We start from the raw sequence: 16384 nt of genomic DNA on the forward strand, positions 1-16384 counted from the left end.
CTGTGGTGCTACTTCTGAATAAAGTCTTCCTCACCAAGCTTTAACAAGTGTCACGGAATCATCTCTTCTCAACAGCTTCCACACATGGAGGTCAAACGAGGGCATTCAGGGGAAGCAAGTGTGGGCAGCAGCTAGGGGTGGCACTGAGCATCCAGCAGATTGGGTGTTGGGGGGACCCCCAGCAGCCAGGCAGACGGCTTCTCTCTGGGCTGGGGTCAGGCACCTCCTCTGTCAGCAGACAACATCCTGCAGGGAGTGAAGTCTGGGACTCAGGAGGACAGTCCCACGGGGCTGCTGGGGGAGCAGGAATTCCTGAGTGGGTCGAGGCAAGGGCAGCACAGGGTGACCTGGGGCCCTGGACCCGGCAGAGCTGAGACAGGCCTGTAGTCAGGGTCCTGGGTGGGAAGGACCTGAAGGTGCAGGCCTGCGGTTTAGATGGAGGTTGCTCTGGCTGGACCGCCCTGGGGTGGCGGTGGGTGAGAACGGAGGGAGCCCCCCGTGGAGAGAAGGTGGGTAGCAGAGATCCCGGTCCTCCCACCGGCTGGCTGACCGCATGGCCTTCTGGAAAGAACAGCCAAGCAGGGTGAAATCACTGGTGTTTATTGGCTGTGATTCCATCCGGAGAGAACACAGGCAGGGGCCCCGACATGCAGGAGGCGGCGCAGGCGCAGGACAGACGGACAGAAGAAACCACGGTCTAGGCTAAGCTCGGCGGCCCGGGGCGCCATGCGCTGGGAACGGGGTGCGCAGGTTCTACGAGAGGACGCCCTGGCGCTCAGAGCTGGCTTTGTAAGGTGTGAAGACAGGAGTTTTTAAAAGACACGACCTGGGAGAAGTCAGCGAGAGGGCACAGGGCGAGCAGGACGAACAGCCACGTCCCCGTCGGCCGCGTCACCAGGGCGCAGGGGCGCGGTAGCATCTGCCCGGAGGGGCGTCTGTGGTTAGTATTGCAGTCTAACGTTATGGCTTCTCTAAAGCTATGTAAGGTCATGAAGGTCAATGCCAAGCCGCGCCCTGGCCCGAAACACATGGAGACTTAATGAATTTTTGATGTGGACGGAAAGGGCCCGGGGCACCGAGGCAACGCCTGTCAAGATAAAACTCATTAAATGCAAAGACCTCATTTACCTGAGATTCAACAAATTGTGATGCAAATTAAACATGGATGGAGGAGAACCCGGGGCTCGGGGGCCGCCCCGCAGGTCCGCCAGGTGGATTCGGTCGCACTCGCGCCGGCTCCACGCAGGGAACCCCGCAGGCCCCACCCGAGGGGCTGGCCACGCTCGGAGGAGGTGCCGGGCCGGAGCGCGGGGTCTCCAGCGTCCGGAGCGCCCCTCCCCTGGCGGCCTCGGGCCTCTGCGGCTCGTGTCGGGGGTGCGGTGTTCGACAGCGAAGGCAAGGTCCTCCCCAGGGAGAAGCAGCAGCCGCGTCGGCGGAGAGGCAGGAGGCCGGGCGGGGGCGGGGGATGGGTCGAGGACTCGGGAAGAGCGGGGTGACGGGCGTGGGGGCCGAGAGTCCCCCAGAGCTATTGCTTTGTTTCCTTTAGTTTAGAAGTGAACGTGGCCGTGGCGTTCGCAAGAAGCAAAACCTTCCAGAGAGAGGAGAAGGGAGGACTGGGACAGACAAACGGACAGGGGTGCGAGGGGCGCAGCCCCGGGGGTGCACACCGGCCACGCGCGGACGCGAACACTCCACTCGCGGCGGCGCCGTCCGGACCCCGGGGTCCGCGTTCGGGACGGGGCCCAGGCCCCGGCCGCACCCCCATTTCCTATGGCTGTGCTCCTGAGTGTGGCCCCGATAGGCCCCACCGCCGCGGACGGCGCGCACAGGGGTGGTCTCGGGGGCTGCCCTTGCGGCGGCCCTGGCCTCGGGCGCGGCTGGGTGGGCGGCAAACGGCAAGAGGAAGGGGCGTCCCAGGCGCTAGGGGTCCAGCCACCCGCGGGCAGAGGAGCGCCGGGTTGGTCCCCGGCCCGCAGCGGACTTAGGGGTCCTGGGGGCGCGCGCCCCTGGCCGGGTGGGGAGGCGGCGGGAGGGGCGCGGGCGGGCGGGCCTGGGGCTATATGGCTTATATCGCATGGGGGCTGCACTCTGCTCGTCCCTGGGGGCCTCCGCGGCAGGTCTGTTGGGGGCGGGGGCTCCGCGGGGCCGTGTCCCGCGCGGGGCTACTTCTTGAGCATGTCCTGCAGCGGCCCGGGCAGGTACTTGATGACGGTGTCCAGAATGCTCTCGTCCTCCTCCTCGACCTCGTCCCCGCAGCCCGGCGGGATGGCCTTCTTGGGCCGCGTCAGGCTCCCCTCCGAGTTGGCCTCCATGGCGGCCTGGGCCTCGGCCTCACGCTCCTCCTTCTTCTTGATGCCGTACTGCGGGGGAGGCGGGGGTCAGAGCGGGGGTCCCGGCGGCTCCGGGGCAGGCCACGACCTCCCGGCCCGGGCGGGTGGGGGGCGGAGGGTGGCCTGGAAACCCCGGAAGGCGTGTGCACGGCTCCCTGGCCCACCAGGCACAGGAGGACCCCAGAAGGAGAAGAGACCCCACCCTCTTCTGAGCTGAGATCGGGGAGCAGGGGCTTCCGTCTTCCTTGAGATGGGGCCACAGCCCCACCTCTGGCTCCAAACCCAGCCCAGCCTTCATCATCCTGCCTTCCAGGAAGCCTCCAGCCTGGGGCAGGGAGGGGTGGGAAGGAGGCTCCCCGCAGAGGTGGGGAGAAACAGTCACCGCAGTTGACCCTCCTGCCCAGCGCCTGCAGTCACAGTCCCCAGCCTGACCAAGGCTGCCTGAATGCGACCAGGGCCCCGGCAGGGCCACTCCCTGGCAGGCCACTGCTGCTCCGCGGGCGGTCACTTCCAGGCACTGGGGTCCTGGAATCCTGCCCAGTGCTGGCCTCACCGCTCCCCTGCCCACCTTGCTTCTCATCCCCCCGTGCATGTCTGTCCGTCTCCCCTCTGTAGTGGCTGAACATTGGCCTCCTGCTCTAGTTTGGGAACAGGTCTTTGTTGTGATTTCGGTAAGGGTGGGGATGAGGCCGCCATGGATTTGAGGGGCCCGAAGTCCAGTGAGACAAAGGACCGACATGTGGACGGGTCCGGCATATGAAAGCCAAGGAAGTCTGGAGTGGTTCGGCCATAAGCCAAGAAACACCAGTGATTGCGGGATCCCCAGACGAAGGAAGCGGCAGGGAAGGGCCCTCCAGGCCTCCAGAATTGTGAGAGAATAAATTTCTGATGTCAGCGACCTGGCTTTTGGTTCTCCATCAATACACTCCCCACCCCACACTCCTCCACCCCTCCCAGCCTTCCTGTGAGCCACCAGACCAGGGAGCCCCTGGTCATGGTGAGGCCACGGAACCACGGACAGCCTCCTGCCCAGGAAGGTGGGAACTGGTGGGGCTGGGCTGGCCCGGAAGGATTGGGGGCCTGGTGTCCTTGGGGAGCTGCTCGTCCGTCCCCAGGCAGGACCCCTGGGCCAGGTCCAAGGCCCTGGGTGATGAAGGGTGCTCTGGAGCAGTGAAGGTGTCGGCAGCTGCATCCAGGAGAAAGCTTCTGGGAGGGGAGGGGGCACTCGTACTTTACGGACCGAGGAGCGCACCTGGACATTGACAGCCACAGAGGGGGCCTTTCTGTCCAGGAGGAGCCCCTCACCCTGCCATCTCCTGCTCCTGGTGCTGGGCAACCTCTGGCTCTCTAAGGAGGCCCCTCCCTCCTCCCAGATGTGGGGCTGCCTGTGTGCCTCCCAACCCCACTGAGGGCAGCCTCCGAACCTCTTCCCTCCCCTGGGGCTGCAGGTGGCTCTGGGTGTGGGGGCCAGGGCCCCCTTCAGTGAGATGGAGAGGAGGGTGCCATGCTCCCAGCCACCTGCGCCAGAGCACCACCTGGCCACCGAGGAGAGGGACGGTGGGCTCGCCCCAGTCCTCAGCAGCCCCTGTACACTCTTGACTGAGCCGGGAATGTGGGGGTTTCCTTGGAGAGGTGAAGGGCACAGGGCAGGGACGTCCTCCGCAGGGGACGGGGTGTCACCCAGAGGACAGAGCCCTGACCCCCATGGGCAGCAAGATCAGCCCGGTTCTCATCCCAGCCATCCTGGAAGGGCAGTGGCTCCAGGCACAGAGGTGAAGGGGCAGGTGCTTCTCATCCTGTGGGGCCGGGTGTGAGCAATGCCCGTAGGAGCTAGGTCCAGCCAGAGGCAGCTTCCCTCCAGCCGGGGGTGTAGGGTCTGTGCACACCATGGCAACGCGTGCCCAACCCGGGTGCTGCTGGGCATGAGGGCCAGGGCCACTCTGCTGGGAACATGGGCTCCGGGGCTGGGCTGCACACCATAGCTTGGCTCATGCAGTCGGGCTGAGACCCGGTTCTGAGGCGTCTGCTCCAGAGACAAATGTGCAGGTATATCCAGCCCCAGGCCCACCGCCAGGCTGTGCTGTGCGGCAGCTCTCCAGGAAGTAACACCTGAGGATGGGGGTGGCCGCTGGGGATCCTGGGGGACACTGACACGTTTGAAGTGAGACCCTGAGCCCTGAAAACACTTGCAGAGAAAAAAGGGCAATGAGTGTTGATCAATGCTGAGAACCAATAACAGGACCAAACACCCAGCATTCGGCAGCCACGTGGACGCCTGCTAGCTGCTGTGCAAGCTGTGGGGGTGCAGTGTATTGGGGGAGGCTGGTGGGTCCTCAGAATAACCCTGCAGGAAGGCCCAGGTGGGAGCTGCCCAACGTGGGTGGCTGGAAGCTGACACAGGCCAGAGGTGGGTGAGTGCTCGGAGCTTGAGGGCCAGTCTCACCCCACCTCTCCCCCGGCCTGGGCCTGTCCAGATGGCTGCCTGACAGGAGGTTTGGGCGATGTGCTCCTCTGGGAACTGCCTGGGGGGGCTGGACACTCCAAAAGGACCCAGTCCCCATCTGCAGAGAAGCCTTGGACAGGGCGGCTCAGCGCGGCTTCTCTAACCAACCCCTGAGATGTCTGGGGGTGCCAGAGCCCGGGGATGCTGGAGGCGGATATTCTGATCAGGTGGCCACGCCTGACGGCCCCCCACACCCGAACACTCTGAGAAGGCGGGCTCTGTAGGGAAGGTGTGAACTGGGGGCTCCAGGCGAGTCCAGTGTGACAGCCTCCAGAGCAGAGAGCTGGTGCCTCCAGGGCCTGAGGGGCTGGTGGGCTGCAGAGGAGGCTGTTCTTGTGGGCAGGTGTGTGGCCTCAATCCCTGCCACCTGTTGCTCTCTGAGGGGCTCAGACCAAGGCAGAAGTGCAGGGCCTGGGCAGCAAGGTCGGGCCAGCTCTGGGCCCCACACAGAATCCAGGGAGGTGCTTACGCTTCTCCCGACCTGGGCCTCCCTCTCCCTGGCGTCTCCCGTTCACTGGAGGGTGCAGCTGCTGCATCCTGTTCAGGTCATGCGCCCACTCCCCATCAGCGGCTGCTCTGTACCCTCCAGGGTATATGCCGGGGGGAATCCGTGGTGGGGAGGGCGGCACTGCTGGGCTGGCCTTTTGGGTAGAGGGGCTGCATGTGTCCCACCTGGGCAGCCCCGCCCTCCCATGTCAACCTCTGTCCACTTCGGAGCTCCAGCCTCCCCGCAAGACGTCCCGGAGCCCAACTTTCCCTGGGTACAGCTGACACAAGGCCGGGTCCACCAGTTCTGGGTGCCTTGGGCAGCAGGGAGCAGTCCTGGGGGTCTGAGCCTTCCCACCCGGCAGCCAGGCCATCTTGGCCGGTCCAGGGCAGGGGACTGAGGCGACCCTCTGGGAAATACAGCTCCGGTCTGCCAGGCCTGCTGTGGCCCCCTCAGGGCCAGGGCATGGGGTGAAGCACTTGGCCCCAGGCAGCACCCAAGGCCTCTCCTATGTGGGAGGTGAACATTTCCCACGTTCCCTCACCCCTGCGTGGGGATTCTTCGCCTTGTCTGTGCGCACCTGGCTTCTAGCCAGGGCCGTGCTGGAGCCACCCAGGAGGCGGGAGTGCCGCCGGGAACCAGGCCTCCCTCAGTGCCCGCTGCTTCCTACGCCTGGCACCCCTCCCGACCTGGCTGGTGCTGGGACGGCGCTGAGGGGGTGACTGCGAATGGCTGGCCCTGCGCTGGGAGCCTGGGTCTTGCTGCTGGCTCAGCCTCTGGCCCTGCACCCTCTCTGGATGGACCACCTCGCAAATCCCAGCAGGTGCCCCTCCTCCCTGAGGCCTCACCCCAGGCCAGGCGGCTGCCCCACGACCCCCGCCCCGGGGCAGCCAGGCTCCACCTTCTCCCGCAGGGCTGGCCATTAGAATGCAGGCCCAGGAAGCACCGGGCCGGCCCTGTGGTCAGGAGCAGGATGGGCTGGGCCCACGGAGGGAACCCAGCCAGAACCCCAGCCCTCTCCGCCATCCTGAAACCGCAAAGGGGAGGAAACCCAGGCGTCGCCCGCCCCCTTCTCCCGGGGCCCTTCCTCCCAGACCCCGCGGGACTCAGGGCCGCCTTCCCTGCAGGGGCCCGGCCCGGCGCACACCTTGTCCCGGATGCTCTGGCGCACGGCCTCGCGCTCCGCCTCCATCTTGGCGTACTTGGCCTTGCGCTCCTCCTCCGCCTGGCGCAGGGCCTCCTGCCGCTCCTCCTCCTTCTTGGCGGCGTCTGGGTCCTTCTCCTCGTCACCCCCGAGCATCTTCCCCATGTCCTTGGTGGCCCCTGAGACAGAAGTAGGTGATTCAGACCACCCCATTCAGACACCCAAGGCTGGGCTAGTGTCCCAGCCACACACCCCCAACCCTCCATGCACCCGACCCTCTTGCTGCCCCAGACCCTCCAGCCACTCCCCCACCTCCGTCTGCCCCGACCCTCCTGCCCCAGACGCTCCATCCGGTGTGCTGGGGTCTCCTGCTTTGCTTTCTCAAGGGACACAGGCCCTCCCAGGGGGTCAGGAGAGGCGCCGTGTGGCTGCGTCTGTGTGTGCACCTGCGTGTGACTGCGTGCTTATGCTGACGCGCGGCTGTGTGATGGTGTGTGTGTGTGCACCACATGCGGTTGTACGTCTGTATGTGGTTCTGTGTCTGTGTAACATGCATGCCTGGCTGTGTGGCTGTGCATGTGTGATCAGGCTTGTGGTTGTGTGTGCAGTGGTGTGTGACTTTCTGGGGGCTGATGCGTCTTCTCTGGTCCTGTGTCCAGCAGAGGCCTGGCCTCCTGGAGATGGTGTGGTTCAGGGTCTATGCTGGCGGTGGGTCGCGGGGCAGGGCTGGCTGTCAGAGGCAAGGTCGCCAGTTGGCTCCCGGGGTGGCCACTGCACAGGGTTGGCGGGGCCCTGCTGACGCTGCAGGGACTGCTTGCTGCTGGCACCCAAGCTCTAATTTCTCTGTAGTGCCAGCCACCACGTTTCTCTTGAGCTCCTGATTCACAGGCCCCACAAACACCTCCCTAAACAGCTCTGCGACTCGGCCCACAGGACAGAGATGCATAATCACAACCTCTGAATCCAGCAGGCACCGCAGAGAGCCCTGGCCCTCAGCAGCTGCAGGGAGCAGAGCAGACCAGCTGCACCAAGCACACGGGTGTCACTGAGGGAGGTGACCTGGCAGAGGCCAGGCCCCCCTCCCATGACCACTCACTCACCCCACCCAGCATTGCAGGGGGGCTCCGGGACCAGCCTAGTGTGTGAGGGGACTCTGCCACGGGTTGTTCCTACAAATGATGCTCTCCTCCACAACACCCCAGCCCCCTCTGCAGGCGATCCTCGGTGCTCAGTGCTCAGTGCTTGGGCCGGGGCGTCTGACCCTCCTTGAAGGTCTCGCCTCTGGCTGTGGCCTCCTAAGGACTGCCCCCAGCCAGCTGAGCATGCCACGGGCATAAATCATCAGGTGGAAATGTGGGCTGGCCTAATACTACCCAGTCACTTTCCACCTGGGTCCAGATGTTCCTCCCATCCCGTCTCTGTGAATTCAGAGGTTCTGTGTCTCTGTCCTGGCGCTCCACCCTACTTTGATACTGGGTAGGCCCATGCTGTACGGAGCCTCAGGAGATGCCCTCACCTGTAGCTGCCTGTGCCAGTCCCTCGGGAATGAGCTTCCCGTCAAGGGTGGCAGGAGCTGTCATGTGAAAGGACCCCAGCTGTTGGTAGGAGGAGAACAGCTTTTTGGTTGAGTGTTCTGGGCTGAAGGTGTCCCTCTAACGGGCCAGGCCTGCACCCTGTGGGCATCTCACTGCACCTGTTTCCCTGCCCCTGATAGCCTGGCTGCCTGAAGCTATCACAGGCAGTGGAGTGTGGGGAGAACAAGTCCATCTTGTGGCCTCATCACTGTAGGGACAGGCGGGCAGTCTAAGCTGGGCATGCGGCCGATGGCACAGAGCTGGACTCCTCAACAAAAAGCTAAGAGCTGGCCGGGCGCGGTGGCTCACGCCTGTAATCCCAGCACTTTGGGAGGCCGAGCCGGGTGGATCACGAGGTCAAGAGATCGAGACCATCCCGGTCAACATGGTGAAACCCCGTCTCTACAAAAAATACAAAAAATTAGCTGGGCATGGTGGTGCGTGCCTGTCATCCCAGCTACTCAGGAGGCTGAGGCGGGAGAATTGCCTGAACCCGGGAGGTGGAGGTTGCGGTGAGCCGAGATCGCGCCATTGCACTCCAGCCTGGGTAACAAGAGCAAATCTCCATCTCAAAAAAAAAAAAAAAAAAAAAATGCTAAGAGCCTTGCAGTCAGTTTTCAGACACATCTGCAGCTTTTCGCAAAGCAGATTTTAGGCCAATGACTCGAGGGAAACTGGGTCACAGAGTAGAGTTGCTCATAGATCCTTCTAACAGTCCCTGATGGTTGGACCGGAAGCTCTCTGCCTCCCACGCTGCTGTCTCTGGCAGGTGCGTGCGGGAGGCAAGGACAGCCCCCACAGTCCTAACCGCCTTTGTGCAAACCTTACTCCCCATGAGAAAAGCCAATTCACCCTAAAGTGAGTGACCCATAGCTCCTTCTCCCTCCTGGAAAGGACCGGTGTCTCTAAGGAAGTGGGTGAGCCTGGCCTCTCCCCACAGTGCTGTCCCCAGGGAGGGAAAGGTGTTCCCGGCTGGGGTGCGGGCTGCAGGGCTCCCCAGCTCTGTGGCTGTCCCTCCCCTCTCCTCCAGCTCATCACATAGGCTCTGGGTCTAAAGCACCAGGTGTGCTGTGCTCTGCTCCCCGGGTGCCTGTGGGGGGCCCTTCCCTCTGAGAGTGTGGGGGTCCTACTTGAGCCCTTGGCTAGTCCAGGCGCCACAGGCCTCTCTGGAAGACCCACCTCTAAGAAGCGGGACCAGCCTGGGATTCAAGCTCCCCGCAGGCTGCAAAGCCCCTCGGCTCACAGGGACCCGCTCTTGGGCCGACCTGGCTGGAGCCTGGGGAGAGCCATAGACGCTGCCCACGCCCGCTTTTCTGCTTGGGCACTGCGCGGATCCACCTCCAGAACTGCTTCCAAAAGCTGGTAATGGGGCACAGCCAGGACAGCAGCAGAAACTGCGGGAAGCTTGTTCCTGGCAGAGAAACCCAATGTGCCATTTGCTCTCCTGGCACAGATGCCTGAGCGGCGGGACTGGCACAGCCTGGGGACTCCTCAGCGCTGCTGCTGCTGCGACCCGGCTGGCCTCGACCTGGACACCCCGAGACCCGTCACCTCCAGATCCTGACGCCCAGAGACCCCTGTAATCTCTGTATTCACAGGGCATACCCCTGTACTCCCCCCCATCTCAAGACCCCGCCAACCTCTGGACCCCAATGATCAGGACACCCTGAGACCCCACCTGCCCCCGGAAACAGGAGCTGCGGTCCCCAGGGTCCTCAGTGCACCCACATCCCCAGGAGAGTGGCACTGGGACATCCCCGGTTTCCAGAGGAGGCGGCTGCGGTGCGGGGCGGTCCCCCGTGGTCCCTGAGACTGGGACACCCCAAGGCTGAGAACCCTGAGGCCGCCGCTCTCGTCTCCTATTGCAGGCGGGTCAGATCAGAGGCTGGGGGTCCCGCCAGGACTGGGGTTCACTACTGGCCTCGCCACACAGGAGCCGAACCCACCCTCCCTGGTTCTCTGAGCCTCGGCTTCCCCCGTGAGAGGTAGAGGCAGTAGGAGGGCACTGGGAGCGACCCCTGGGGATGACGGGGCTGGCACCCTCCCACAACTGTGCAGGCCCATAGAGCCCCTGGAGCGGGGTACTCAGCCCCACCCAGGAGCCTGCTCCTGCCTGGGGGTGCGGATTGCGGATGGCTCCCTGGCCTCTGGCCCTGTTGAGACCCCACTGCCCACCGTACCTGGCGGCAGCAGAAGAGGTGCGAGGTGGGTGGGGTCCCGGTTCCCCGCCGGGGTCCTTGGAGCTACTGCTCTTCTTCTGGGGAACCCACTCCTCAGACCTCTGCTGGAGCAGCCCCTACGCTCCCAGAACACCCAGGCAGGTTTTGGGGGAACTGCTTCTGTACAGCAGCCGCCTCTGGGGTGAAACCCTGCTCAGCGTTCCCTAACAGTGTAAGTACGATGACAGTGGCTGCACTCAATTTACTGTACATTATACATAATTTAAATTATGTGTATGTAAATAATACATCCATTCAAGTTGATATTTAAAGCTTCATTCTGAACTAATTTTAGATTTACAGAAGAGTCGCAGAGATCGCGTAAGGGCTCTTGTGTGTGGTGCCTGGGCCTCCCTAGACACTGATGTTGCACCCGGCCACCAAGCGCTCTTCACAGCTGACAGCGGACACGCAACTTCAGGCTCCATTTGGGCGTCATCACTTTTCCAGGTACCTTCCTCTGTTGTAGGATACCAAATTCCATTCAGATTTTTTTTTTTTAATTTTTTTCTTGAGACAGAGTCTCATTCTGTCATCCAGGCTGGAGTGCAGTGGTGTGATCTTTATTCACTGCAAGCTTCACCTCCTGGGGTCAAGTGATTCTCCTGCCTCAGCCTCCTGAGTAGCTGAGATTACAGGCTCTTGCCACCACACCTGGCTAATTTTTGTATTTTCAGTAGAGACGGGGTTTCACCATGTTGGCAAGGCTGGTCTCAAACTCCTGACCTCAGGTGATCTACCCACCTCAGCCTCCCAAAGGGCTGGGATTACAGGCTTGAGGCACCGAACCCGGCCAAAAGTTAATTTTATTTATTTATTTATTTTTTTGAGACAGAACTTCTCTCTCGTTGCCCAGGCTGCAGTGCAATGGCATGATCTCGGCTCACAGCAACCTCCACTTCCTGGGTTCAAGCAATTCTCCTGCCTCAGCTTCCCGAGTAGCTGGGATTACAGGCATGCACCACCATGCCAAGCTAATTGTTTTGTATTTAGTAGAGATGGGGTATCACCACATTAATCAGACTGGTCTCAAACTCCTGACTTCAGATAATCTACCCACCTCGGCCTCCCAAAGTGCTGGGATTACAGTTGTGAGCCACTGGGCCCGGTAAGTTAATTTTTAAGAAGGAAAGATTACTTTTTTTTCTTTTTTGAGATGAGATCTCATTCTGTCATCCAGGCTGGAGTGCAGTGGCATGATTTTGGCTCACTGCAACCTCTGCCTCCCCAGTGCAAGCGATTCTCCTGCCTTAGCCTCCCGAGTAGCTGGGACTACAGGCACCCGTCACCACACTGGGCTCATTTTCATATTTTTAGTAGAGACGGGGTTTCACCATATTGGTCAGGCTGGTCTTGAACTCCTGACCTCTTGATTTGCCCGACTCAGCCTCCCGAAGTGCTGGAATTACAGGTGTGAGCTACTGTGCCCAGCTGGGAAAATACTTTTTAACTTGAAATAAAACTATGTGGAAAATTATAGACTTGAATGAAAAATTGGCAGCGCACAGTGGCTAATCCCTGTAATCCCAGAACTTTGGGAGGCCGAGGCGGGTGGGTCACAAGGTCAGGAGATCAAGACCATCCTGGCCAACGTGGTGAAACCCTGTCTTTACTAAAAATACAAAAATTAGCTGGGTGTAGTGGGGTGTGTCTGTAATCCCAGCTACTCAGGAGGCTGAAGCACGAGAATTGCTGGAACCCAGGAGGCGGAGGTTGCAGTGAGCCAAGATCTCACCACTGCATTCCAGCCTGGGTGATAGAGTGACTCCGTCTCAAAAAAAAAAAAAAAAAAAGATTGAATGAAAAATTAAATAATACCTAAGTAAAGAAAGACACTTGTTATTTTTCTGGGCTGGGTAACTCCACATGTAAAGATGTCCCTCCTCCCTAAACTCCCAAGAGTTAAGAAGAAGATTCTGAGAAATCTGACAAGCCGAGTGTTGCATATAGACCTGCAAAAGGCCCATTTGCCAGGACAGGCACCTGAGGAAGAAGATGAGAGTGAGGTCCACCAGATACCAAGACAGGGTGGTGATGGTGAGGGCGAGGAAGACAGACAACAGGCCCAGAGTGGGAGCTCATCCCCAGGCCCCCCTGGACACAGGACCCACACGTGGGACCAGAGACAGAGGTGCAGCCCCAGGACGCTGAAGAAAGAATGCAGTATCCCTAGATGGGACAGGATAGTTGATGGGAAAGCATAAAAACTGGACTCCTGAACAGCTCACAGACACATTCTTGTTGATTATAGATCGAAATATGAATCCCAACTACATGCAGGCAAAGAACAAAGCAGTCCTTGCCACCCTCCGGCCTGTCACCAGCTGTATTGCCCTTTGTCGTTGTGCTGTTTACCTGAAACGGTGCCATCTGTTGTGTGTCTGCTTGTGATTGACAGTCTCTGCTAATAGAAAGCCCCACAGGAGCAGGCATGCTGGCTGGCTCAGGGCTGCAACCCTGGCACCTAAAGCAGAGCCTGGCACACAGCAGGTGCTCAGCAAATATTTGATAATCAATTTGTAAAATGTAAACAGTATTTATAACATACTCAGCCACAAACAAAACCTTAAGAAACCCCACAGCCTCTGCACTTTCACTGGGAGCTGCAATCCTGAGCTGTTCCTAGGTGGCCATCATCAAACACTGCATGTTCTCACTCATAGGCAGGTGTTGAACAATGAGAATACATGGACACAGGGAGAGGAGCACTACACACTGGGGTCTGTTGGAGGGAAATGGGGGAAAGATGGGGGGTGGGGAGGTGGGGAGAGATAGCATGGGGAGAAATGACAGATACAGGTGAAGGGGAGGAAGGCAGCAAACCACACTGCCATGTGTGTACCTATGCAACAATCTTGCATGTTCTTCACATGTACTCCAAAACCTAAAATGCAATAAAAAAATAAAAGAGAAAAAAGGAACCCCCACAGCCAACATGATAGTTGATGACAGTGAAACAGAACACGTTCCCCTTAGGCTCAGTGATGTGAACAGATGCTCGTTCTCATTGCTCCTCCTCACCTTTGTGCCAAAGAACCTCACCAACACACTAAAGGCAAGAAAAACAAAAGGCGTGAAGGTTGATAAGGAAGAAGTAATGACATCATCATCTATGTAGAAAATTCTAAGGAATCTACAAAAATACTGCTAGAAACAATAAATGAATTTAGCAAGGTCATAAGTTACAAGATTAGTAAACAACAAACAAATAGAGTTGTATATACTAGCAGCAAACAATTGGAAAGTAAAATTTAAAAACAATTTCACTGATAATGCTGCCAAAACCATAAAATAACCTATGGCTGTATTTTTAAATTAATATGTACAACCACTTCACCAAAAACTACAGAATTGCTGAGAGAAATTAAAGACCTAATGAACACAGAGATATACCATGTTCATGAACTCAATACTGTTACATCAGTTTTCCCTAGATTGATCTACAGATTCAATGCAATCCCAAGCAAAATGCAAGTTGACGTTTTTGAAAAACTTTATCGCCTGTTTCTAAAATTTATATGAATATGGCAAAAGACCTAGAATAGACAAAACAATTTTGCTAACGTAGAAAAACATTACCGGACTTATACCACCTGACTTTGAGACTTACTATAATCAAGGAAATATGGTGTAAACAAAAGAACAGACATACAGATCAACGGAACAGTATAGAACTCCAGAAGTAGGCTGGCATAGTGGCTTATACCTGTACATAGACCCATACATATATTGTCAATTGATTTTTGACAGAGCTGCAGAGGAAATTCAGGGAGGGTGAGGACAGTCCTGACTGTTTTCTTTTCTTTTATTATTTATTTATTTATTTTTATAAGACGGGGTTTCACCATGTTGGTCAGGCTGGTCTTGAACTCCTGACCCCAGGTGACCCACCCACCTTGGCTTCCAAAGTGCTTGGATTACAGGCGTGAGCCACCATGCCCAGCTGACTGTTTTCTTAGACAGGGTCTTGCTCTGTTGTCCAGGCTGGAATGCTGTAGCACAATCATAGCTCAACTTCCTGGGCTCAAGTGATCCTCCCACCTCAGCCTCCCATGTGCTACCATGCCTAGTTAATTAAAAAAAAATTTTTTTTTTTTTGTAGAGACAGGGTCTCACTATGTTGCCCAGGCTGGTCTCAAACTCCTGGGCTCAAGTGATCTGCCTGCCTCAGCCTCCCGAAGTTCTGGGATTGCAGCATGAGCCCACTGTGCCCTGCCCAATAGTGCATTCAAAGTGCACTGGCTCAATTCCATATTCATGTGCAAAATAAATACATATGCAAATGTTTTTCTTTACCTGACACTTTATAGAAAAATGAACTCACAATCAATCATAGATCTAAATGTCAAAGCTGAAAATATACAACTTCTAGAAGAAAACATAAGAGAATCTCTGGGACTCTGCTTAAGCAAAGATTTCTTGTATAAGTGACAAGAGCATAAATCTTAAAAAGAGGCCAGGCACAGTGGCTCATGCCTGCAGCACTTTGTGAGGGCAAGGCAGGCGAATCACCTGAGGTTGGGAGTTCGAGACCAGCCTGACCAACATGGAGAAACTCCATTTCTATTAAAAATACAAAATTAGCCAGGTATGGTGACACATGCCTGTAATCCCAGCTACTCGGGAGGCTGAGGTGGGAGAATTGCTTGAACTCGGGAGGTAGAGGTTGTGGTGAGCCAAGATCATGCCATTGCACTCCAGCCTGGGCAACAAGAGCAAAATTCTAACCAAAATACAAAGAAGAAAAGAAAAAGAAGGAAAGAAAGAAAGAGGAAAAATTGATAAACTGAACTTCATCTACAGTAAACATTCTTGCTCTTCTGTGATACGAGATATAGAAATGTTTTCATCTGCGCTCCTGGCTCACACTCCCATGGCCCTTGTTATAATGTTGGGGCTCTTTAGAACCAGGAAACAGAACCTCTCTCCTGGACTTTCTGCCCTCGGTTTACCTGTGCAGGGCAGGACTCGAATCTTCCCCTGACTTCCTGATGGTGAGTCAGAAGCCCTCATTTCAGAGGGGCCCTGCCCCTCACTCTGGAGGAAGGAACGCTGAAGAGAGAGGCCAAGAAGAATCTGGACAGGCCTTGCTGGATTAGATCACAACCTTTTCACTGTTTGCATTTATTTTTTCTTTTCTTTTCTTTTCTTTTTTTTTTTTTTGAGAGGGAGTCTTGCTCTGCAGCCCATGCCGGAGTGCAGTGGCACAATTTTGGCTCACTGCAACCTTTGCCTCCTGGGTTCTGGTTCAAGCAATTCTCCTACCTCAACCTCCTGACTAGCTGGGATTACAGGTGTGCGCCACCACGCCCAGCTAATTTTTATAATTTTTAGTAGAGACAGAGTTTCACCATGTTGGCCAGGATGGTCTTGGATTCCTGACCTCATGATCCACCTGCCTCAACTTGCCAAAGTGTTGACATTATAGGCATGAGCCACCGTGCCCAGTCCATCTACAAGGACATCCATGCTTCCGTTATGCCTATTCAGTGAAGTCTCCACAAGAGGCACAAAAGGCTGGGGTTTGGGGAGCTTTGGGAGAGCTGGGCACATGAAGGTGGATAGGAAGGGGAGGAACTCATCCGTGTGCCAGAGGGTGGCACCCCAACTCCACAGGGTGGAAGCTCCTGTGCTTGGGACCCTTCATCTGGCTATGTGTATCCTCGAAAATGTCCTCTGTAGGCTGGGTGCAGTGGCTTACGCCTGAAATCCCAGCACTTTGGGAGGCTGAGGCAGGCAGATCACCTGAGGTCAGGAGTTTGAGACCAGCCTGGCCAACATGGTAAAACCCCGTCTCTACTCAAAACACAAAAATTAGCCTGGCATGGTGGCGGGCTCCTGTAATCCCAGCTACTCAGAAGGCTGAAGCAGGAGAATTGCTTGAACCTGAGAGGCAGAGTTTGCAGTGAGCTGAGACCATGACACTGCACTCCAGCCTGGGTGACAGAGCGAGACTGCATCTCAAAAAAAAAATCCTGGGCCGGGCGCGGTGGCTCAAGCCTGTAATCCCAGCACTTTGGGAGGCCGAGGCGGGTGGATCACGAGGTCGAGAGATCGATACCAACCTGGTCAACATGGTGAAACCCCGTCTCTACTAAAAATACAAAAAATTAGCTGGGCATGGTGG

At 57.5% G+C, this 16384-nt stretch overlaps 1 protein-coding gene across 2 annotated transcripts in view; it reads right to left on the reverse strand.

Moving 5' to 3' along the window:
- Window positions 1–584: 584 nt before the first annotated feature.
- Window positions 585–16384, reverse strand: part of CPLX1 (complexin 1) — a 43704-nt gene continuing 27904 nt past the window's right edge. For both annotated transcript variants that reach the window (XM_010345156.2, XM_039468110.2), the window contains exons 3-4: window positions 6468–6643; window positions 585–2360 (exon numbers count right to left, since the gene is read on the reverse strand). In XM_010345156.2, the coding sequence (XP_010343458.1) occupies window positions 2163–2360; window positions 6468–6643 (374 nt within the window). In that variant the 3' untranslated portion in view covers window positions 585–2162. The remainder of the gene's footprint in view (window positions 2361–6467; window positions 6644–16384) is intronic.

Source organism: Saimiri boliviensis, chromosome 3 (genome assembly GCF_048565385.1).
Source record: "Saimiri boliviensis isolate mSaiBol1 chromosome 3, mSaiBol1.pri, whole genome shotgun sequence".
Classification (NCBI taxonomy): domain Eukaryota; kingdom Metazoa; phylum Chordata; class Mammalia; order Primates; family Cebidae; genus Saimiri; species Saimiri boliviensis.